General features: G+C 44.2%; 1 protein-coding gene across 1 annotated transcript in view; it reads right to left on the bottom strand.

The window, feature by feature from the left end:
- Positions 1-892, bottom strand: part of ST6GALNAC5 (ST6 N-acetylgalactosaminide alpha-2,6-sialyltransferase 5) — a 108,439-nt gene extending 107,547 nt beyond the window's left edge. The window contains exon 1 of the mRNA XM_069979447.1: positions 610-892. Coding sequence (XP_069835548.1) covers positions 610-624 — 15 coding nt within the window. The 5' untranslated portion in view covers positions 625-892. The remainder of the gene's footprint in view (positions 1-609) is intronic.
- Between the last annotated feature and the right edge of the window lie 24,077 nt (positions 893-24,969).

The raw sequence follows: 24,969 nt of genomic DNA, 5'->3' as shown, positions 1-24,969 counted from the left end.
CCACCTGGTCTGTGCTATGCACCCTCTTCTAGTCCAGTGCTCTTTATTATAAGGACTATCTATAGGTTCTTCCTAAATTGGGGTCCCAGTGCAAAGTGTCCATACCCCACCCTAGGTAAGCCTTATATTAGAAAGTAGGGTTATTATAGGGTTAACCTAAGACCCTGTCCGGTATTAAAAAGTTGGTACGACGCCAATTGAAGTTAACCCTTCATTGCAATTACTGCAAAGTTAAATAATTAGGACTACTACTCCCAGTGGACCTCTGTAGAGTCTGCACTCCATCCCCCACCACCCCTGGGGTCAGCCCGCTGAGACAAGAACAGGACTAGTCCCATATTTATTAAGTTTTATATAGACTAAACTTGAACCCCAGCTGTTGTGGAACCACAAGTCCCAACAAGTCTTGCGAGGCGTCACCTGGGGGATCTTGCTGGGACTTTTAGCAGGTGCATGCCCACCGCTATGTGCCCCCCTATTGTCTGCACTTGTGATGTCTTGGAAAGTTTCAACAATGAAGCGGCTGCCCCCTGAGAGCCGGGGACCCCCACCCTGCTGGGCAGCACCCCTAACCCTGGATCAGGGCAATAATTGCAATAATTGACTTACCAGCAGTGTCTTCATCTTGTGCCGCCTTGTACAGGAGATCAGGCGTCCTCAGCTACTGGAGGTAGCCGGCTCTCTGCTCCTATCTGCTGCTTCCATTGTACAGATGCTGTGACATCTCCTTTAGGAGAGGGGGAGGCAGGGAGAGGCAGCTGGGGGGAGGATGGGGCAGGGCAGGGACAGGCAGGGCAGGGGGGCACAGTGGGCACAGCAGCTTCCTCCTCTGCCTGAGCTGCTGCTGCTGGTGCAGAGATTACAGACAGATTTAAACTGGACCCTCTGCTCTGTCTGATCTACACAACTGCTGCCTGCAGGCGCCTGCTGGGTCCTAGTGCCAGCTGATCGGTGCAGAATGCATTGCAATACGGGAGTGAGAGGATAGTCAGGAGGCTGGGAGCCGAATGCTGAAACAATATTTCATTTACAATATAACAGGGGTAGGGAACCTTGGCTCTCCAGCTGTTGCAAAACTACAACTCCCATCAAGCTTTATGTAATATATAATATATAGTATTATATAGCATAGTATAGTAAAAGTATTCTCCCCATCTCTTAAAGGGGTCCTTTGACTGACTATTTGTAAATCAGGATCCTAATTTATGGCCAAAAAAAGGACCCGTTGATTCCTACGTGGTCATCCACACGTGAGTTTTTGTCCGTCGATCCGTTCCGCATAAAAAAAAGTAGGACTGACACTTTTAGGCTAGGTTCACGATATGTAAAAATTCCGGCTGTCTTTCATAACAACGGCCATCAGTATGCAAATAACGTCCGTTGTTATGGAATACAGCCTAGCCACGTGATTTAGATAGGTGTCGATGGCTATGATCCCACTTTGGGAAATTATCGGGGAAGGCGGCCATCTTGTAACATAGACGGCCGCTAATAATGATTATGATCATTAAGGGGACGGCCGTCTTCTGCCAATATTATTATGTGGGAACCTAGGGGGAGATTTATCAAACATAGTGTAAAGTGAAACTGGCTCAGTCGCCCCTAGCAACCAATCAGATTCCACCTTTCATTTTCCAAAGAGTCTGTGAGGAATGAAAGGTGGAATCTGATTGGTTGCTAGGGGCAACTGAGCCAGTTTCACTGTACACCATGTTTGATAAATCTCCCCCTAGTCTATGAGTTCATTTTAAACTGACGACACACGGGTGTCACACCATCCCTGTGCCGTACAGAAGTATTGCCGTTAACCCTAACCTCTGTGGCTATTTAATACCCTCCAATCCGTTTTTTTCCAATCCGGATGCATCACTGATTGTTTTTCCAGGACATCTTTGATCCTGATTTCTGAGGTCCCAGACAGGGCCGGCCTCAGCACCAGGCTTACCCGGGCAAGTGTCAGGGGCCCACAACACCTCCAGGGACCTAGAGAGGAAGAGGGGCCCAGTGCTCTAATGTTCATCCCCCTCATTGTAGTGCAGAGTGAGTGCTGAACATGAAAAGACACAGGAGACGGAGCAGGACCTGCACAGAGAGAGAAAGGAGTGAAGGACCTGATCACATGACCCGCAGGTCCTCAACCTTACAGTGTGGAGATCGGCCTGGCAGAGAGCTGAGTGTGTGTGTGTGTTAGTCAGTAATGTCTGAGTCAGTGTCAATAGTGTGTGTGTCAGTAAGTGTCTGTGTCAGTATTGTGTGTGTCAGTAGGTGTCAGTGTCTGTGTCAGTAGTGTGTGTGTCAGTCTGTGTCTGTGTCAGTAGGGTGTGTGTCAGTCAGTGTCTGTGTCAGTAATGTGTGTGTCAGTTAGGGCCAGTTCACACTGAGCAAACACGGCGCAATTCCGCGGTGGAGGAATTCCGCCGTGCTCAGTGTGCTGCTTTGAGCGAATGGGAGAGAGTGTGCCTGTCCGCTCCCTCTCCTCTCTGCTCAAAGAATGAACATGTTCATTCTGTGAGCGGAGAGTGGCGGCAGCGGACGAGCGTGCGCCCTCTCCATTTACAGCAGGACACTGAGCACAGCGGGATTCTGCGGCGGAGAGCTCCGCCGTGGAATTGCGCCGTGTTTTCTCAGTGTGAACTGGCCCTTAGTGTCTGTGTCAGTAATGTGTGTGTCAGTCAGTGTCTGTGTCAGTACTGTGTATGTCAGTAAGTGTCAGTGTCTGTGTCAGTAGTGTGTGTGTCAGTCAGTGTCTGTGTCAGTACTGTGTATGTCAGTAAGTGTCTGTGTCAGTAGTGTGTGTGTCAGTCAGTGTCTGTGTCAGTACTGTGTATGTCAGTAAGTGTCAGTGTCTGTGTCAGTAGTGTGTGTGTCAGTCAGTGTCTGTGTCAGTACTGTGTATGTCAGTAAGTGTCAGTGTCAGTAATGTGTGTGTCAGTCAGTGTCTGTGTCAGTACTGTGTATGTCAGTAAGTGTCTGTGTCAGTAGTGTGTGTGTCAGTCAGTGTCTGTGTCAGTAATGTGTGTTTGTGTCTGTTAGTGGTGTCTTGTGCATAGTGTGTGGATGATGGGTGCATGAGGGTCCCACTGAAGCTTTGTCACCCAAGGGCCCGCAAAAACCTGGAGTCGATCCTGGTCCAAGAAGGAAAACCCATGTGTGGATGAGACCTAGGGCCCGGTCAACGTTGCTCCACAATGCTCGGAGTCTTCATCACACCATCGGTTTTAACTTACCAGACAAAATAATAATTTTATGCTCTATTACACTCAGGTAAATTGATGAATACAATATAATAAATTGATGGATGAGAGCAATGGGCATTGTTCGTGTCCGTTTCTGCAGCCGTCCTTCCGGCAGTGCCAAACAGACTGCGATGGAGGCTCCGAACCTAACAAACCTAGGAATTAGTAGCTTTATCCCCATGTGATGTAGCTTCTGCTCCGGTCATAGTTCACTACTCGTGTGCGACACTTTATAGTGATTTCCTATGGGAATAACTGTGACATTGACTGGATAAATACTATTGATCTTAACTGGAAATGTTGACTTAGAAAGGACTTAGGGATCAGGCACCCAGGAATTATCCCTATCGTTAAGGATCCATAATGTGGCACCCATAGAAATCTATGTGACAGCATTGCACCCCTGCACGCCCCGTATATATTCTCCTATAGATACATTACATGTCCATTTCAACAACAATCCGCCCCCAATGCAAGTAGATGGGATTTATGCATGGGAAAATGTTCACTACTTTGCTGTCAATCTCTACTTTTCAGTCCCGCAGGAAGTGGTGTGTTCTTTCCAGTCTGGAGAGCAGGAGAGGTTTTATATGGGGATTTGCTACTGCTCTGGACAGTTCCTGACATGGACAGAGGTGGCAGCAGAGAGCACTGTTTCAGACTGTAAAGAATACACCACTTCCTGGAGGACATACAGCAGCTGATAAGTATATTTCAATAGAAATACTTTACAAATGTCTGGCACTTTCTGGCATCAGTTGATTTGAAAGAAAAAAAATTTGGGTGAACTTCCCCTTTAAACACTGTGGTCTGACCCACCAGGTGTGTAAGAAGTCCATGCCTAGCCAGCTGCCCCAGATACAGCGTCCATCCTTGTGATACATTTGCTTCAATTTGCAAAATTTTTTGCCTTGAATATTCCTGCATCCTCTGACAGTATTTATAGATTTCATTTTGTACCAAACCGGATCAATATTTCTGTATTTTTCTTGTTGTTGCTGAAGCGACCTTTATAGAAAGAAATTTTGCATCCAAAAAAAGGAGAAAGGAACAGATTCATTGATGGTAAAATTTTATATGTCACAGTGGAATTTAACCCCTTGTTTAGCTCTGCTCTGGTATTATCCACTTTTTTCAAGATTTATACATAAATGTAGTAAAGTTATATAAGTTTGTAATATAACGTTATTAAAGGAGAAGTCAATTTTTTTAAAATTTGGCAGCAGACAGGGGCAGGGGGGAACATAATAAACAAAGGTTAGGGGCCTATTCCACAGAGCGATAATCGGGGTTCAAACCTAAAATCATCGGGCACCGACCACACACTGCTGCGTGGAATAGCGATGCGCAGCGGGCAACCGACGATTTCACAAGCACCATGCTTTACCTAAACATGTTGCAGGGCTTCTCCTGCGCTCCTTCTTCCTTCCGGTCCCGCGCAGCAGCAGCTTCGGAGGGGCCTGTCTCAGCTGACAGACTGCTTAGCCAATTACTGGCCAGGACCGCCGCAGCAAGTGATTGGCTGAGCGGTCTGTCAGCTCAGACAGGCCGCACTGAAGCTGCTGCTGTGCGCAGGACTGGGAGGAAGAAGGAAAGAAGGAGAAGCCCTGCATCATGTTTAGGTAAAGTATGGTGTTACCAGGGCTGCAAGGACATCGGTAATGATGCCCCTGCAGCCCTCGCTAAACGATTATCGGGCCGTGTAATAGGCCCGGTAAACGAGTGCAGAGCTAGGAGATCGGCGCTTGTTTACATTATTGATCAGGCCCCCCATTGGCCCGTGGAATAGGACCCTTACTCCTTGTGCTCCTGATGTGTCACATCACAGGCTCCAGGATTCCTGGGGAGAATTGCCCAACCTGGCATGGTGTCAGGAGCCAAGTAGTTAAAGCTAATGTACCATCAGGTACATTCACTTTAAGTGTAGCATATCAATAGATCAGCGCCATCGGGAGAATGCCAGTGGCACCGTCTTTTTTTTGAACAGAGTCCCGATTCCCGCGCACAGTCCCAGTCTATTGCTGGGCCCTGGTCCGGGCTAAAGCACTGGAGGCTGACCAGCCCACCCCCAGTGGGAGGAAACCCCCGCCCTCTGTGATGCGGCTCCATTAGAATCAAGTCTACAGCATGATATTCCTACAGCGAGAATTTAAATCTGCTGTGGGAATGGAGTGCCATTGACTTTAACAGAAATCAGTATTTCTGGTGGGTTATAGGTTTGCAGAGTGAAATTTTATTTGATGGGGTATGTGTGAATCCTTTAATAAGGTTATTTTTTTGAAGTTTAAAAAAATTTTGTTCAATAAAATACCTTATCCAAGGCTTATCCAAGGTTAGCAAAGTAAAACTTAGCTCCAAAAACAACGCCCCTCTTGTCCCCAGGTTGTGTGTGGCATTACAGCTCAATTTACTTTACCAGAACTGAGAATTGCCACTTGGCAGATCGTCACACTAGGGCCCGGTGGGCCCCCCTCCAGTGCTTCATGCCCAGATGATGCTCATTAATAGACCAGTGTCGTGTGCACGAACTGGGTGGCGGTTCAAAAAAAGGACCGCAGCATCGGCACATCGATATCACCGCACCGCTGTCGGTCTATTCATGTAAAAACCGGTGGTACATTCGCTCTAAAGACATTCTCCACGATTAGGAAACCTAGCTGCTTTCTTCTTCAAACAGCTCCTCTCTTGTGCTCAGTTTGTGTGGGGTTTTGCAGTTCAGTTTCATTGAACTGAATAGAGCAGAGTTGAAATGCCAAACACAACCTGAGGTGTCACTGTTTATTTAAAAGCAGCCATGTTTTTCTATTCCAGGCAGTGGCATAGCTACTATGGAGGCAGACCATGCAACTGCTACGGGGAATGAGTGAGGTTGTAGTTTACGGAAGCTTTACTGGGTCATAGGTGGAAGAGCTCTGGTCTACAGAGAATGGGGAAAATTTATGAAGCCTTGTACATATAGCAACCAATCACATCCCAGCTTTCATATTTCAGAGGCCATTTTAAAAATGAAAGCTGTAATCTAATTGGTTGCTATGGGCAACTAGACCACTGCTTCTCTGTATAAGGCTTGACTACTCTCCCCCATCCATCCATAGACGGACAGAGGAAAATTTCTGTTGGCCCCTTCAAGAACAAAGGGGGAGATTTATCAAACATGGTGTAAAGTGAAACTGGCTCAGTTGCCCCTAGCAACCAATCAGATTCGACCTTTCATTCCTCACAGATTCTCTTGAAAATGAAAGGTGGAATCTGATTGGTTGCTAAGGGCAACTGAGCCAGTTTCACTTTACTCCAGTTTGATAAATCTCCCCCAAAGATTTCGATAATGAATCCGTATCAGAGCTCCAATGCCGCCATAGATAAGGTCGTATGAAAAGCAGCAGTCAACGGGTTAACCTATAGCTCCCATTAAAACTCTTTACGGCTAATTGATGAGATTGCAGCCAGTTAGATGCGCGTTATTAACAATAACGTATTATATAGCTAAATGATGTGTGGCCTCCCATCAACCCCTTCTGGAACAAATCTCGCCAATTTACTATCAAACATCATTGGGTAATTGTGTCGCTTTGTCTTCGCTGCGAGAACGCGGGTTTGTTATTTACAAGTGACAACCAATAGGGGAGGCCATTAACCTCCCGGGCCTATTGCTTCCCAGCTGTCCCCGTACAATGGCTGAAAGCAATGTGGGGTGACAACCATTATTCTCGCTATTGCCGCTCTCGCTGAAGATGTCATCAGGTTTTTGCTATATAGCAAATCTCTCCAATAATGCGACATCACGGCAGCAAGAGACGTGCATTATGCTGGCAATTCCTTTAGTACTTGTAATAGCTTCAGTTCTCTGTGTCAGAAAAACTCAGATATATTGAAGGGGTATTCCAGCAAAAACATCTCCAGTCCTCCAGTACTTATCAGCTGCTGTATGTCCTGCAGGAAGTGGTGTATTCTTTCCAGGCTGACACAGTGCTCTGTGCTACAGCGCCACCTATTGACAATTTTTATGGCACAGTTTTTATTTAATAAATGGCGATTGCATCATCCAAAATGTCCGTTGTTCCATTTTTGTCTTCTATGGAGAAGCAGTTGATTTTTGCTCTCCTTGTACATAAACATGATAAACAGAGATAGTTGCACTTGATGGAGTATGATCGACAACCACCCTCCAGAACCAATCAGAGAAAGCTCAGATCCCGGCCATTTAATCCCTTTTGCACCATGATCAACGCTGGTTTTGATGCAAAGGGATGGTTTTGTCCCCACCCTGTGATAGTATGTTGAGGGAGATAGGGACATAATTCTGGCTCAATTTGTGCCATTCTTCATGTTAATTATGTGGATATTTAATGGGCGTGGCTTAGAGAGAATAGGTGTGGCTTAGAGAGAATGGGTGTGGCTTGGTGGGAAGGGCATAGCTTGAAATGTGACCAAAAATATTAACAGAAAGTAATCCAGCCAATGAGCGGTGTAAAGGTAGACTAAAGAGAGATGCACCACATTTGCACCAAAATAAGACTCTTTTGGGGTTGGGTTTTTGGTCTTTTTCTGGCAAGTTTTCTGGGTGCTTTACATGTTTTATGCAAATAAGTCCTTTGCAATTTCAAATGGTTGCAAATAAAGGGAAAATGGCACCAAAATCCATATAAAACACAAATAAGCAACAAAAATGTAACAAAAACGCATAAATGTTTATCAAAGTCAAGTTGTCTGTGCATTAAACCGCTATAATACATACACGTACATAAGCCCAAGCACTTTTTTTTTTTAACAGCCATTAAAGCGATATAATTATGGCTATAAGGCTGGGTTTGCACTACTTTTTTGCACTCCATTTAACATTCGTACATTTTATGAAAAAATGGATGAAAAAAACAGATGCAAAAACGCATGTAATTGTGTGCGATCTGTTTGGATCTGTTTTTTCCATTGACTTCCATAAATAAATAAAAAAAAGAATCAAAACGTGTTTTTTTTCTTCTTTTTTGTGTACACAAAACATGGTAGACCACATTTTTGTGTATGTTAAAAGTAACTAAGTAAGTAAATAACGAATTGTAAACGGCAGAGAGTTTTTCCATTTAATTGTGGGGGAGGGGGAAAAACACAGTATCAAATGTCCATTTTACAATTTAAAATTCACTCCAAAGTCTGAACACAGTCTTAGAAAGGATTTGTAAATGTGACCTTACTGTATGTAAAAAAAACAACATATACCAACGCTACCTAACCGCAAGTTCATGGACTGAGCGCTCTCGATCTCCGCCATACTGCCCCCTGCTGTACAGAGAAGAGAACATATTCTGAATATTTCCCATGTATCACCATTCTTTAGCTATGTCTTTTAAGAGTTACGGTCAGAGAAGCTGCTCCTCTCTGGTTTATGGAGATGTTGTGTCCTAACCACCACCCCCATCATCTCATCCTCTTGTGACGCATGGTTTGTATAAATCACGGCCGTTGTTGCAATTTGCAACAACGGCCGTGCTTTATACAAACCATACATTGTCTGTGAATGAATGCAATCCCGTCCAAAACATATACACATAGGGGGAGATTTATCAGACATGGTGTAAAGTGAAACTAGCTCAGTTGCCCCTAGCAACCAATCAGATTCCACCTTCCATTCCTCACAGACTCTTTAGAAAATGAAAGGTGGAATCTGATTGGTTGCTAGGGGCAACTGAGCTGGTTTCACTTTACACCATGTTTGATAAATCTCAACCATAGTATACACTCCGGCTGGGATTTCATCCGGCCGCACAGGAAACTAACATGTCATTGAACAGCGGCCGCAGAGAACTTGTCAGTTCACACAATAAAGTGTGTGACCCCGGCCACGCTCCATTGTGAGCAGCGGTGAATTCGGTGTGTGCCCGAATCCGAATTCAGCAGAGGTGAAGATCACTGCAGTACCGGCCGGGATGATCTTCAGTTTACACCGGCCGTTGTGTGATCAGAGAATGGCCAATGTTATACTAAGTGGGAACATGGCCTAACATTGAACAACGTAAAATAAAGGAATGCATTGCAGCTCTACTTATTTTATATTTATCGGAAAATGTAAAAATACGTCTCTTCCCATAAAAATCACAGATAGCGCGCAGCCTTAAAGGGAAAAAATTCCTTCAGACCAATAAGGCCAGAAATGGTCCGGTCCTTAGAGGGTTAATGAGAGTAATAGTCTCCCAGCTTCCCATTAGTCTTCCACACTACATTTCATCGATACGCTCCTCGTTGCAGGTTGATGATGATGATGATGATCGTCGGACATTACTCGGTAATAATTAACCAAACAGAATTAGGCAAAGATGAAAGATGATTTTCCTTCCGGTTTCTTCTATGTTATTGTGGACAGTTAATGCGGCACATATGAGCGGATGTCATTAGTGGCGATCATTGGCGATTATCCGCGGGAGCGTCACCACCGCTGTCTCCACGCTGCCTGCTGATTGCCTCCATGATTTACTGATGGCCATTCATGCTGCTAAAAATACACAGGGAATCAGTTTGGCTTTTCCCCGAGGGGAGATCCAGTATAGATTTAAGGAGAGAAAAATAAGGAGCTGTATGCTATTTCACCATTGGCGATTTACATGTTCCTGTTGCTCCAACATATACTGCGGCACGGCACAGAGATTGTCGTTATTCAGTACTTTACCTATCTCAGACACACACAGAAGCCTCCATCAACACAGCAGTATGGGGGCTTCTTTATCTGCAGGATTAAGTATATTTTTAATTCTACCCTATAGTGTACTTAAAGGGGCTATCCAGGAATAGAAAAACAGAGCTCACTTTCAAAAACAGCGCCACCCCTGTCTTCAGGCTGTGTGTGGCACTGCAGTTAAGTTCCTTTAGGGCAGGTTCACAGGTAGTAAATTGCAGAGAGTTCTGCAGCAAAATCCACTGCTATTCCTGCTACAGTAAGTTTCCCGCTACTTCTGAGGCTCCTGGTTCCTGTAGGTCCTGCTCAGCCAATCAGTGCACAGCCCCGCCACAGTCACTGACTGGTTGGGCGGAACTTACGGGAACTGGGAGCCTCAGCTGCGGACCAGAGCGCCAACTAGGTAAAATATGCTCTGGGAAGCAGCTGGTTAAGGGAGCCTACATTCAGATACTCACAGCGGAATGAACATTGTGCTGCGAGTATGTTACCCTATTCAAACCCACAGTAGCGGGAATCGCAGCAGATTTCGCTGCAGAACTCACAGCGTAAATTCCGCTGCGGTTCGCTACATGCGACGCTGCCCTTAAAGTAATCTCAGCCAAATTGTAATAACAGGCACAACCTGAAGGCAGGGGTGGAGCTGTTTTAGAATTAATTACTTGTTTTTTTTATATCTGGATAACACCTTTAAATTGGAAAGCATCAGGAAACATAGACAATCCTTCCATGTTTGGACAATTAAATTATATATCTAATATATATATATATATATATATATTTTTTTTTTTTTTTTTACTCTGAAAAATTTTATTATTTATGTATGTGTTTTATATTAATTTTTTTTAAAAAACTTCCTTTAATTGATAGCTATTTTTTAGTCCCCCAAGTACACTGAATTGCATCAGGTTGGGAAAGCACTTATAGGACACCCTGTCTGTTTCACCACCTAGATGCCGCAGTCACTATTGACTGTGGTATCCTGGGGGTTAAATGAATGAGTATAGGGCAGGTTTAGCTTCTGAGTTCTCTCCATATTCCCTGTCTAACATTTTATGTACATGTTGGGAAGATGGGAAGGGAATAAGGTGGATACACTTGTGCTGCAGGACTGTATATAGAAAACTAGGGACCCCATGGAAGCATCAGACTGCCCAGCAGCTGCCACCCCTCTCTTCCTGTATAGGAGATAATGGCAGCACAACCTTTTAGTCATCTATTTTTTTTCCCTAACCATGTAGAAGGGTCCCATCCCACATTTGCCTCTCATTCCCAATTTCAGCCGGATTTGACCCTATAATACGAGCGCCCATGCACTGCCAGTCACTATACCCTCTCCATGCATCTGGTTGCTGTTGCAATGTACTATACCTGTATCCTCTATCAAGCTATTATAGTGTTAGATATGCCTTTGTATAGCAAATATACCCCAGGCAGGCTCTGTCCCTGTCCTTATATCCATCTCCTGTTTATAGTAACCATAATACCAGATCGTGGCCAAAACCTCCATAAGCACATTACCGCCTGTGCCCAGCAGCTTTCTTTTGTCCTATTAAGTCTATTGTCTCTTTCTTGTCTGCTCAGCTAATCTGCTCATCATCCTCAGGAGCTGGATCTTAGCTCTGGCTGCCGTACAATCCTCTCCCAGAATGGAAGCGATGCCAGGACACGACGTAAGGCGTCTCCCAGAACACTTCGCGTGGGATCTGCTTACTGTTAGAAATGTTCTTGGTTTTTATGGATTATACATTTATTCTATTTTTTACATAGAGGACTGATAATATGTATAAAGAAATGCTTGAGGGCTCTTGCAAGGGCTGTAATGTGCCCCATATCCTCTCTCAGCACTTATGTATTGATATTGGAACAGTGGACCACAGTAGACTTCAGTACCACCATACCATGGTGAAGGCTCTGGGCAGTAAGGATGAGGGTCCTGTTCCACGGGCCGATGGGGGCGCGATCAATAATGTAAACGAGCACCGATCTGCCAGATCGGCGCTCGTTTACTGGGCCAATTACATGGCCCGATAATCATTTAGCGAGGGCTGCAGGGACATCGTTGCCGATGTCCTTGCAGCCCTTGTTTAAACACCATACCTTACCTAAGCATGTCGCAGGTCTTCTCCTGCACTCCTTCTTTCTCCTGGTCCAGCGCGCAGCAGCAGCTTCTGTGCGGCCTGTCTGAGCTGACAGACCGCTCAGCCAATCAATGGCCGCGGCGGTCCTGGCCAGCGATTGGCTCAGCGGTCTGTCAGCTTAGACAGGCCGCACCGAAGCTGCTGCTGCGTGCGGGACTCGCAAGAAGAAGGAGCGCAGGAGAAGACCTGCAACATGCATAGGTAAGGTATGGTGTTTGTAAAATCGTTGGTCATCCGCCCGCATAGCTATTCCACGCAGCGATGAGTGGTCGGTGCCTGATGATTTTAGGTTTCAACCTAAATAAACGATCAGCCGATGACACGATCATCGGCTGATCGTTGTCTCTATTCCACGGACGATAATTGGACGAATTATCACTCCGTGGAATAGGACCCTAACTGTATTACTGGGTACCAACATCCATGAAGAGACTCCAGTATTAGTGGAGGTCCAGGAAGTCTGGTGGGGAAGAAGCATTGCTTCACAATACTGCTAGGAAGGAACTAGAAGAAGATTATTGGTGCCACAAGTGGAATGTGTGTTCCTTTAAGGGACAGAAGACTTGGGATTGTCACCCGAGGACATTCAGTGGGCTGGAAGTTAAATGGGCACCATCATTTCAAGCAACTTCCCTTCAATGTGATATTATAAAACATATTAATAAATCCCTTCATTAACTAAAAATGACTCCTTACCACAGAAAATGGCTTAGAAATTTCACCAATCTGCAATTTGTTGTCCACTACTTGTTGTGAGGGGAAATCTGTCTCTAGTAATGGCTAGATCAGCACAAAACACAGGAAATATGTTGAAATCGTGCATGTCGGCTGATCGTTGCCTTTTAACACTAGGTATTACACCAAGCCATTATCGTATGTAACAGCCAATAATCGTCTGAAAACATCTGATAATTGCTTGGTGTAATAGGGCCTTAAGTGCACTGTATCTGAGGAAGAGAAAGAACTCCAAAAACGTATAATACCTGTTTGCATTATTTTACAATAAATTTTATTTATTTTTACATCCTGGACTCTTCCTACTGTTTTTGGGGAAGGGCTGGCAACTTTGAGTCCGGCCACTTAGCATTTCCTTCCTTGTACATTACTGCTGTACGGCGTCCTTTTTGGGAGCATCCCCCATGTACACCCAAGGCCCCGGCAGCCCCACCACATTACAGGACGTTCCACTGGTTAGAGGCACCATGCCTAGGATCACCTGCACTCCATACCTCGGGGTGATACGCCCAAAGCCCAAAGGGAAAAAAGGTAAGCACTGAATCTGTTCACCGGCTCTACTTCGTATACCTTCACGCGACGGGATTTTGTGGACGTTATTTGCCAATGATCATTTGATTTGATCATGATCATTATAGATGGTCGTCATTGGCAAATAACGGCAAATAAGGAAAGTATTTTAGACGGCTGTTGGCAACGACAGCTTCAAAATCTCATCATGTGAACTTAACCTTGCGGTATCACACAAGGCGCATCTTTTTCCCCTCTTTTTCTTTCCTTTCGAATTCTTTACGAGAAAGTCAGTAACTACATCTTAAAAATTTAATTGGATGCATTGGAAATTGAGAAGACTGCACTGCACATGGATTGGCAACTGAGAACAATGCAGGTCAATCTCTCAATGGAAGAATGATCTGGGGTTACCAAGAAAGACGAAACAGTAGAAATCCCTTGTTTCCAATACTGTAATTGTCTCAGCTTCTCTTCTGGACCATGGATGATTTGACACGTTGGAATAACGTTGATTACTATAGAAACCTTGCGGAAAAACTGCATAGACTTCTCCGGGTGATGCTACCGTATCTGCCATGGCTATAGCCTCATTCCTATGTTGCACAAATACCTAATGATATTTTATATCCCATGTGAAAAACGATCCTTAGATTTGCGCGCACGAGAAGGCGCCCCCGATCCTCGGCTCCATTTTCAAAAACAATTATCAGGTGAACAATTCATTGCGCAGCTGAACGTCAGCACTAAAGAGCATCGTAAAATGTTTGTTAGATCCTTGGCTTTGGCTGCTAACATTCATTCCAATTCATCTGCAATGGCTTCAAATTGTCTTTTTAGGGGAAGAAAAAGCTGCCAGACACAGAAGGTGAGAGGAGCGCCTTTATCTGCAACGTTAGTGGCTTGTGCACAACAATCCCAAGTCATTGGGAAGGGAAATGACATTCAGGGTTGCAAAAGCACTTCTGTTTATTTCTCCGCTCTTACTTTTATGGTATTTCGGCATGGGGGGGGACCTTCCATCGGAAATTTCAGATTGAATGTGCCGCAATTCTGCAGCGATATCGGCATCTAAGAGATTTTGCTGCAGATTCGCTTCCCTATATTGATGAAAAAAGTAAAAATTTTTGATTACTGGTGGTTGAAGACGTTGGATGCAGCCCTAGGGAGTCCTGGAAAACTTAGATATAGCCTATGGCCTATGGCTGTGTCCATGTTTTCCAGGCAGCCCTAGGGTTGCATCCAACTTCTTCAACCAACGGTAATCAAATGCCAAGACTTCCGGGTTTAGACAGACTCAAGCATGCTTGAGTTGCGCTCATCTCTACTGGTGACTAGAGATGATCTAACAGGGCTGATATTCAGGTTCGTACGAACTTGAACCATCGGTATTTGACTCCCGCAGACTTTCCATTCTGTGGGGAAGGTGGAGACAGCCCGAGTCAAGCCTGGAAAACAGGAATACAGCCCGGGCCATAGGTTGTATCCCTGTTTTCCAGGCGGAACAGGAACAGGAAGACTGCGGGAGTCAAATACCGATGGTTCGAGTTCGTACGAACCTGAACATCAGCGCTGTTCGATCATCTCTACTGGTGACATCATATAGATCAGTTGTCCACTGATCGTTTTATTTGATCACAACTGATCTATTAAATATGTAGGATGTCAGTCACATTAGCTGCAGTAGGTGTACACTATATCAGCATTATTTATATGTATTATATGGTGACATGAGTTGCAGTAGGTGTACACTATATCAGCATTATTTATGTGTCTTCTATGGTGACATGAGTTACAGTAGGTGTACACTGAGGCAGCATTATTTATGTGTATTATACGGTGAAATCAGCTGCAGTAGGTGTACACTATATCAGCATTATTTATGTGTATTATATGGTGAAATCAGTTGCAGTAGGTGTACACTATATGAGCATTATTTATGTGTCTTCTATGGTGACATGAGTTACAGTAGGTGTACACTGAGGCAGCATTATTTATGTGTATTATATGGTAAAATTAGCTACAGTAGGTGTACACTGTGGCAACATTATTTATGTGTGTTATATGGTGACATCAGTTGCAGTAGGTGTACATTACATTAGCATTATTTATGTGTCTTGTATGGTGACATTGGTTGCAGTAGGTATACACTATATTAGCATTATTTATGTGTCTTGTATGGTGACATTGGTTGCAGTAGGTGTACCCTATATTAGCATTATTTATGTGTCTTGTATGGTGACATTGGTTGCAGTAGGTGTACCCTATGGCAGCAGTATTTATGTGTCTTATATGGTAACATCGGTTGCAGTAGGTGTACTTTATATTAGCATTATTTATGTGTCTTGTATGGTGACATTGGTTGCAGTAGTTGTATCCTATGGCAGCATTATTTATGTGTCTTGTATGGTGACATTGGTTGCAGTAGGTGTACCCTATGGCCGCATTGTCTACATACATTATGTAGCGATATTTATTAACTTCAGGGAAGTATCAATGAATATGAATGAGAGAACGGTGCTTTTACTTCGAGCAATACTTAGCGAGCCCAGATTAAGGACAGGCAGGATGGGAGACAAGGATCATTTATTTAGTTCATGCCTAGGGCACGAAAAAACCTTATTTTACAATTCCTTGTGTGAATAATTGAATCAACTTTTTATTCTTGTTTTAATTGAAAAAGTAAAACATTTGAGAGGATGTCTTCTGAGGATCTATCATCACAATCTTCCTACAAAACTTTTTGGACCATTTCAGAATTCTGAAGTTTAATTTCATCCAACTTCTGTAATGGGAAGAAGAAGAAAAAAAAAAAAAAGAAGAGGCTGGCATTAAAATTTTCTCATTTTGTTCTTCACACTGAAGTGAATTTGTGGCCTAGATTCTGGAGATTTCACTTAGTAAAAAATAATAGGACGCCTTTTTTCTTGCCAGAGAGTATCAAAGGGGAAGGTAATTAAATACACCCGGGGACCGCTTAAATAGCCAACGCTCCAGATGTGACCATTGGATCGGAGTTGACTCTGGCAGGAAAGTGTTGCTTCAATTACATCAATTCAAGAAATTGGATTCTTTATGTCAATTACTTTGTAATGTCCATGGGCCGGGTTCCTGGTTCTAAGCGATTCACAATGCGTCGTATCCAGGGGTCAAGAAGGTGACCGCAGCCCTCACATAAAGTAAGTTGGCTCCAGTGTGCTGCAGATATCACAGGAGTATATAGCCCAAATCTGAAGGACGAATAATAATAATTAAAAAAAATCTTTATACTATTATGTATGCCTATAAATATGTACTTGCACGTGTATGTATGTGCATGTAAATAATATCTGTAATGTGATATGTTCTGACATCTAAATGCTTATGTTTCTATAGGAGCAACCTGTCATCTCTTAATGCAGGAATTTCATCTTGCATACTTTACAGTGAGAACAGAGAGAGGAAGTTATATGTGCACAGGAAGAGGAAGTTGTATGTGCGGAAGATGAGTGAGATAAAGGTGCACAGGAAGTAACAAGTATATGTGAGACAGTTCCTGCTGCAAAGAAACCAGGGCCTGGCTTAGGGTAGGACCCTTGTCAGGGACCAAGAGACTGAACTTTATTTCTTATGTTAGCAACTACAGCTAGCATGCACTGCTAGACCCCTCAGGAGGAAAGGACGTCCTCTGAGGATCACCTTTTCCACACCAGGGATACTCTCAACACTGTACAGGGCAGTGACCTGTTTCCAGTTAGGCACTGACCCTAGTAGAAGAAAGCTGCAACTAGCCTACGTATTCTACTGCGTAAAGTCCTTCTCTTCTAAAGGGATTTGTGAAATCTGCTTCACCCAGAGTGTGGACCTGGGAACTCGTACTACCCTTATAGGACGAGTATCCCGACACTGTAGGGCATTAGTCGATCAAGTACGTGAGTATAAGTTTTCCTCTTTTTCTCTTCTTAACTACACTATCCTAGCAGAGTTGGACTGGCCCTCAAGATGCTACTCTACTCTCACTTCAGTTGTTCCAATTACTTCTACCTCTCACCTGCACATGCAGTTACGAAAGCTTTGTCTTGTATTGCACTGAAAAAGTACTTCAGTAAATGGATGTTATTTTGGTTAAGCTACTGGACTCATCTTGCACCTACACACCAGGTTACACTTAGGTGATCCAAACCTGCGGAGCATTGCCTGTCTCACATTTGGGCAACTTAAGCTCCAAGATACACAAACCTACAGATAGCCTAAGGCCTACGCTACATTCAGTAAGTGATTTGGAGCCCTTCCTAAACATTCTACATTGCATCAGGAAAAAATTCCAGTAAAAAATTTACAGAAATTAAACTTTGCATAATATTCCGGGCATGCATAGGCACGTGAAAGAGAAGCGTAAAAAGTATAGGAGACATATTGTCAAGCCGAGTCATTATTCATCCTGTGGTTACACTTGGCATTCAAATTATAGAGACAATGAGAGAAATGAGGAATTACTAAGAAAAAATGATCTGCTGCTGTAGCCAAGGGCCTACATAGAAATCACAGGGCCCTATAGCAAAAGTCAAAAAACACAAAACAACAGCATACACTTGCTTATAACCCTTTGGCTCCGTACACACCATGCTGTTTACCATCTGGTTAGCATTTAAAGGGGATGTATCAGCTACTCTTTTGTACTAGTTTTAAGGTTACAGACTAAAATACCATTGAGAGAGATTATAGGGCTAGTAGTATTAGGCTATGTCCACACAACGTGTGAGACCGGCCGTTCCGTGACCTGGCCGGGTCACGGAACGACCGGTCTCTGCGAAGATCATCCCGGCCGGTACTGCAGTACTGGCCGGATGATCTTTATAGCCATAGTGTTCATTAGAACTTCCCATAGCGCACAATGCTGGAGCCGCTCGCTTTATTGTGTGAACTGACAGGGTTTCCTATGGCCGCAATTCACTGAATTGCAGCCGCAGAAAACTGACATGTCAGTTCTTTGCGGCGCAGCACGGGATCCCGCCCGGAGCTTATACGATGTGTATACGCTCCAGCCGGGATCCCATAGAGGAATAGGCAATGATCCACGCTGCATAAAGTATGGCCGTTGTTGCCGATGGCAACAAAGGCCGTACTTTTACGTAGTGTGAACATAGCCTCATACTGAAATGTAGGTCATATTATATTTTTGCTCTTTTCGCATACTGGGTGCTGATGAAGTGCTGTTTTTGAATCATGGGTATGATGGAGTATGTGGGTGTGGGCAGTAGTATGGGTCACATGAATAGCAGTAGCCAATCACAGTTAACCATGGATACTGACATCTCAGAACACAGTCCGAGTACTCAGCCAGCAGGTAAATTAGCACACATTATTTAAAGGGGTACTCCGACAAGAGGTAAAAAGAAGTAAACATGCTGAAGAAGAGTATAGCATTGATTACTTGTCTAAATTAAAAAAAACAAACCCTTTTATTTATTTATTTATTTTTTGTTGCAAAACCCCAATCAAACTAGAAACTAAAAAAATTTCCAACACTGGCTAACCCCTTTAAATACAATTTTCTGATACCGGAGTGCCCCTTTAAGTAAGACCGGTGTATGTTACGCTTCCCCTAGTAAATCCCCTCCATAATACAGTGCGCACGGCATTCCTCGACTCGCTCGCACATCATCTATCGCCTACGATAATGTCATCATGATAAACTATCTAAAAAGATATTTATATTAAATTTGCCCCAAAGCCCTTTAATAACCTCCGATGCTTGCTTTATGTTATACAGTCAGGACAAGGTCAAAGATCACGCGGACGCCGGTTGCTTCCTGTATTTATTCTTCTTGATTAATCACTTTCTCGGCGTGAAGCGCCATTCCTTGTGATGAGTCTGTGCAGTTAGGGAGTCTAATCAGGGGATTTCTCTTCCCGAGGAAAAACATACAAACTCTCCATGATTACCTCATTACCCTCAGAAATATGGAAATGGAGCCCGAAGTGAGCGCATCCCAATTAATGTTTGTTAAGGAGATTTTTTTTGTTGTTGTTGCATATTTAACAAATCCTTAAGAATTTACCTTCTAATTCCTCCCCCCCCCCCCAAGAGATGTTTCTGTTCTTGGGTAAGCAGCTGATTTACTGCACTCTAAGCACTAAACTTAAAGGGGAGTGCTACCTATCGTGTCATGTTAAAGGGGTACTCCGGCAGGGGGGCACTTTTTTGATGGGACCGGGGAGGGGGTAGCTGAGGAAAAAGACGTCCACTCACCTCCCCGGTCCCAGCGGCGGGTCCCGCATCGCGGCGCTCCGGTGCCCGGTTTCTGGACGCTTCCTGGTGTCTGACGCCGCCCGAGACGCGACACAGATCCCGACTCCTTCACTGAGTGGCTGAGCGGACCTGAGACGTAGCGTCAGACACCAGGAAGCGGCCGGGAACCGGGGACCGGAGCGCCGCAATGCGGGACCTGCCGCTGGAACCGGGGAGGTGAGTGGACGTCTTTTTCCTCAGCCACCCCCTCCCCGGTCCCATCAAAAAAGTGCCCCCCGCCGGAGTACCCCTTTAAAGGCAACATACTGTATATCTGAACTCGAGCATGCTCTGGTCCCATCATTCGGCATTTGAATACCGGTGGCTGAAGAGGTTGGATGCAGCCCTAGGGAGTCCGGGGAAACATGGTTACAGCCTATGGCTATGTTCACACTACGTAAAAGTACGGCCGTTGTACGGGTACGGGTGAACAATACCTATTGTTCTTAGGGATCCCGGCCGGAGCGTATACACATCGTTTACGCTCCGGCCGGGATCCTGCACGGGGCCGCAAATAACTGACATGTCAGTTTTCTGCGGCCGCAATTCAATGAGTTGCGACCGTAGGAAACTCTGACAGTTCACACAGTGAAGCGAGCGGCTCCGGCCGCTCGTTTCACTGTGCGCTATAGGAAGCTCTGATGCGTCAGAGCTCTGCGGTCGGTACCGGCCGGGATGATCCGGGCAGAGACCGGCCGTTCTGGGTCACGGAACGGCCGGTCTCAATACGTTGTGTGAACATAGCCCATGGCTGTATTCATGTTATCCAAGACTCACTAGGGCGGCATCCAACTTCTTCAGCCACCCATATTCATATTCCTTTGTCTTGCATTAAGAGAGTAATGAGTAAGTCACTCTTTCAGGTTCACAAGTGGGATATGTAGTACTGTGTTTTCCCCACTAGGTGTCACCACTGTTTAGTTACACCTGTTGCACAGCTGATTGTGTTATGTCATATGCTATATTGCTGACCAGTCAGAGGTGCTTATTTTTCTCTTGTCCTATTCTGTCTCGTCTTTCTCACACACACTCAGCCCCACCAGTCACAGGAGGGTTTAAATTGGCCCCTGTAGGAGGAGTTAGTCTTGGTGGAGGAAGTGAGGCAGTCTGTACCTAGTTTTCAGATTGAGAGGATGCAAACCAACTAGTTCCTGCAGAAGTTAACAGGGACCAAAGATTCCTAACCAAAGACTTTCTTATGCAAGTAACTAAAGCAAGTATGCAGTGCTAAGCTCACCTTAGGGGAGAGAAGCCACCTAGGATAACCCTTGCCCATGCCAGGAACCTCTCTAAACAGTGCAGGGCAGTCTCCTGAAACAAGAGGAACTGAACCCAGTAGGAAAAAGCTACTAGACAAAAGGTCTATGTATCCTAATGCGCAGCGCAGGAAGCCTGCTACACCCAGAATACCGACGACTGGGGCTCTTATTACCCACCTAGGACGAGTATCTCACAACTAAGGGGCATAAGGCGGTTCAGAGCCACTACTGGCATCCATGATTACGAGTATCTTCTTATCTCTACCTCTGCGCTTGTTCCGGTAGAGCACATTCTCTATATTGGGCATTCTCCTCTTTTTCTCTTTTTGCAAAGCACCTTCTACATTTACAAACACTGGTTATATCTGTGTCAGCACTAAAGTCGTGTGTCAAGATTTGCACTATAGTATCATGTGTACAGTTGAATCTGAACCTTCCTTCAGTAAAGTGTTCTATGTTTGACTAAACGCACAGGACTATGTTTGAATCTGTCAGTACCTACACCCACACACACATCACCGTATACTTGGGTTATTTCCCCCTTCTGTGAGTAATGGTACCAACATCCTGGGTGAGTCTGTTACCACTCTAGGCTACCGTGACAATTGCCCAAGTAACCCTAAATACTTGCGGAGGTTACCGACCATTGGGGATAGCAAACCGTCAGTCAGGTTGTCGCATCACAACACTGCTGCAGACGGCCTCACAGCCCCAGTCTAACATCAGTGAACACAGTGAACACATCAGTGAACACAGTTTTAAAGTGTCACTGTCGTTATAAGCAAGTTTGCAATAGACATTCATTATTTTTTTTGTTATTATCATGTTGTAAAACAAAGCTGAACTTACCAGAAATCCAGGTCCAGTCTCCTGAAGGCAGATTTTCTGACTTGTGCTGGTTGAAAAAAACAGACTAAACACAGGAATTCCGGCCAGTACAGAGAGTCACGGTTCAATGTCCGTTAATCACATGACTGCCTTCTCTCTGTGAGCGCTCAGATGGCCTGGGATACACAGGACTTCCTCTTTTATGACTGTTTCCTGTTTTTTGAGAAAAAAAAGTCAGAAATCAGGAAGTGCTGTTTTTCATGATAATTTTGTGCGCAAAAAACATACAGCAAAAACACAGTGTGAACCCTGCCTAAGTTCCATTTATGAACCAGTATTTGATGTGCGAATATTTTTTAAATGCCCATTTTTTTTAATCTGCCAAGTTTGAGAATTCACTCAAAAATTTGCAACTTTTTTTTTTTTTTTCAAAGTCACTGAAACTGGTGCAGGCCTACCTCTGGTCAGTACCAGGTGAATTTAATTGCAAATGTTTTTTTTTTTTAGAATATTCTGCCAAAATTTTATTCGCAAATTTCTGAACAATTTCTGTCGAAAAATTGCATGCTTTATGGTGCGTTTACACAGACAGATTTATCTGACAGATTTTTGAAGCCAAAACCAGGAACAGACTATAAACAGAGATAAGGTCATAAAGGAAAGACTGAGATGTCTTCTCTTTTCAAATGCATTCCTGGCTTTGGCTTCCAAAATCTGTCAGATAAATCTGTCTGTGTAAACGCACCATTAGACTCAATAGTACATGTCCTCCATTGTGTTTAATTACTGTTGAAAGAGATTGCGCAATCCGTCACCAGATAACGCTAATAACCCTTATTAAACGCGATGTGTGAACATGGCCTAAGTAAAACCCTGGTTCTGGATATGTATTGTATACGGAGATTTCCACATAAAAATACATGTAGATAATACGACCTATATCAGACACTTTAGACGTGCGGCGCCCCACGCAGTAAATATGCATGAAGCTGTCGGCTGCCAATGAGTTCTCTACAGTAGCCATAGATTATATGTCAAGATCAGGATTAAAACCAATGACGTCAAAGCAAGGAAACCAGAGAAGGGTGTTTGTCAGGGTCGCGTTTCTTGGCTTTGTTCTGACAGCCTTTAATCCATTTTTAGAAGTAAATATATGAGTTTAGTAGAGAGCTGCACTGACAGGAGCTTTATCGGGGGTTTTCACCTTGGACGACACCTCTTTGTTTTGAGGGTCCTCTGACAATAAGCTGGGCCCAGGTGGGCCCAGCCATCAGAAGTAATTGATTGCTAAATCTGGCAGCAAGTATTCATATTTCCTACAGCGCCACCACAGGCTAAATAGAGAATTACACTATATAGTTCTCATAAAAAGATTAGTTTGGGTTTGAAATGGGATTCGGAGGATTCAACAGAAGAAATTATTTTAAGCGGTCACCATCCATCTATACATAACAGGGGACATGTAGGCTGGGTTCACACTATGTTTTTGCAATCCGTTTCTTTCATCCATTTTTTTTGCAAAAAAATGATGAAAAAATGGATGGAAAAGGAGATGCATTTGTGTGCATTCCGTTTTTCTATTGACTTCCATTATGAAGAAAAAAAAACGGATCAAAACGATTTTTAATGTACACAAAAATAAGGTCAGCTACGTTTTTGTGTACATTAAAAAACAGATGCGTTTTGATCCTTTTTTTAAAAAATGGAAGTCAATGGACCGCTAACAACTAACTCCCTGTACTTCCTCTCACACAGAGCTAACTCCTCCTACAGGGTTGAGTGTGAGTAAGAGAGGACAGACAGGATAGCACAGAGAGAAAGAGCACCTAGGAGTGGTCAGCACACAAACACATGACATAGAACAATTAACCCATTAAATTCAGCTGTACATAAGAAATATATATTTATAAATAAATAAATAATTGTGACACCTAGTGGGGAAACTAAAGTACTACATCCACCACTTTTACCTTAAAGGACAACTCCAACTCCCACGGAAATTTTTTTGGGGGCTTATTTAACACACATTACAAAGTTATCTAACTTTGTAATGTGGTTAAATACCCAGTCGGGCCCCCTTCCCCAACCTTCGGACCCCTGACACCCCCCCGGAAGTTAAAGAAAGTATACATTACCAATTACGGTCGTCACCGTCCTCTTCTCCCGGGCGCCATCTTGTAACAACGACGTCAGAGCCGGTGGGCGGGCCAGGTCTTCTTCCTCCTCGGCGTCTTCATTGAAAGTGAATGGGAGAGAGAAGGCTGCTGGTGTACTTGCAACCTTTTTTCATTGGCTGGAGAGCATCACATGGCTTTCAGCTTGCTCAGCCCTGATTGGCTGAGCTTGCTGGAAGCCATGTGATGCGCTCCAACCAATGAAAAGGCTGCCAGTGCACAAGTGCAATGGCAGCCTTTTCTCTCCCATGGACCCGGAAGTGAGAGACATTGCAGGACGGCGGCAAGCGATGACGGAGACGTGGACGGCGGGCAAATCGAGTGGAGATCATCACCGGAGGGATGGTGAGTATGGTATCTGTGTGTGTCTGTGGTTTTTTTTTTTTTCGGCTCCCGTGGGAGTTGTCCTGTAGTGCACAACTTACTGGGGTGCATATACATAACAACACCCTTGGTGGGACACCACAAAACATAGAAACATGGAAGAAAAAGACCACTGGGTAAATCTAGTCTGCCCTATTAGTATTTCTCTTATTATTATCTTAGGATAGATGTATGTATATACCAGGCAGGTCTGTTATTGTAGATTTACCAACCACATCTGCTGGAAGTTTGTTCCCAGTATCTACTACTCTTTAAGTAAAGTAATATTTTCTCAGGTTGCTTCTGATCTTTCCCTCAGTAAAACACTTCTAAAAACACTTCCCTCCTGGACCTCATTTTTTTCTTTAACATACTTAAAGGTTTCCATCATGCTCCCCCCCCTTTCCCTTCTTTTCTCCAGACGATACAGATTCCAATCCTTAAATCCTTTACAAACCTGTTGTTTGTAAAAACTTTTTATTTAACATGTCATAGAGACATATCAAACATTTTGGAGGGGTAAGCCCAAAACAAAGGGGTCGGATGGTGATTTTTCCCATACACAGAGAGCCCTATACATGTGAGTGGTCAGTGTGGACGTCCAAAGTCTAAACTGGGGGACCCTTAGGCCATAAAGATTCAGCTGCTACCAAATTGGCAACGGGCAGTGGACTACTCTCTTCATTTGGTGAGTTACACTTTCTTCTGGGGCCTATTACTATTACTCTTATCCTGAACCCACGGCAGGATCCTCTATTGCCCCAGTGGGCCAGTCTATCCCCACAGTG

The sequence above is a fragment of the Dendropsophus ebraccatus genome, chromosome 8 (genome assembly GCF_027789765.1).
Source record: "Dendropsophus ebraccatus isolate aDenEbr1 chromosome 8, aDenEbr1.pat, whole genome shotgun sequence".
Classification (NCBI taxonomy): Eukaryota; Metazoa; Chordata; class Amphibia; order Anura; family Hylidae; genus Dendropsophus; species Dendropsophus ebraccatus.
Note: the sequence above shows the minus strand (reverse complement) of the source record. Positions and strands in the feature narration are given on the sequence as shown.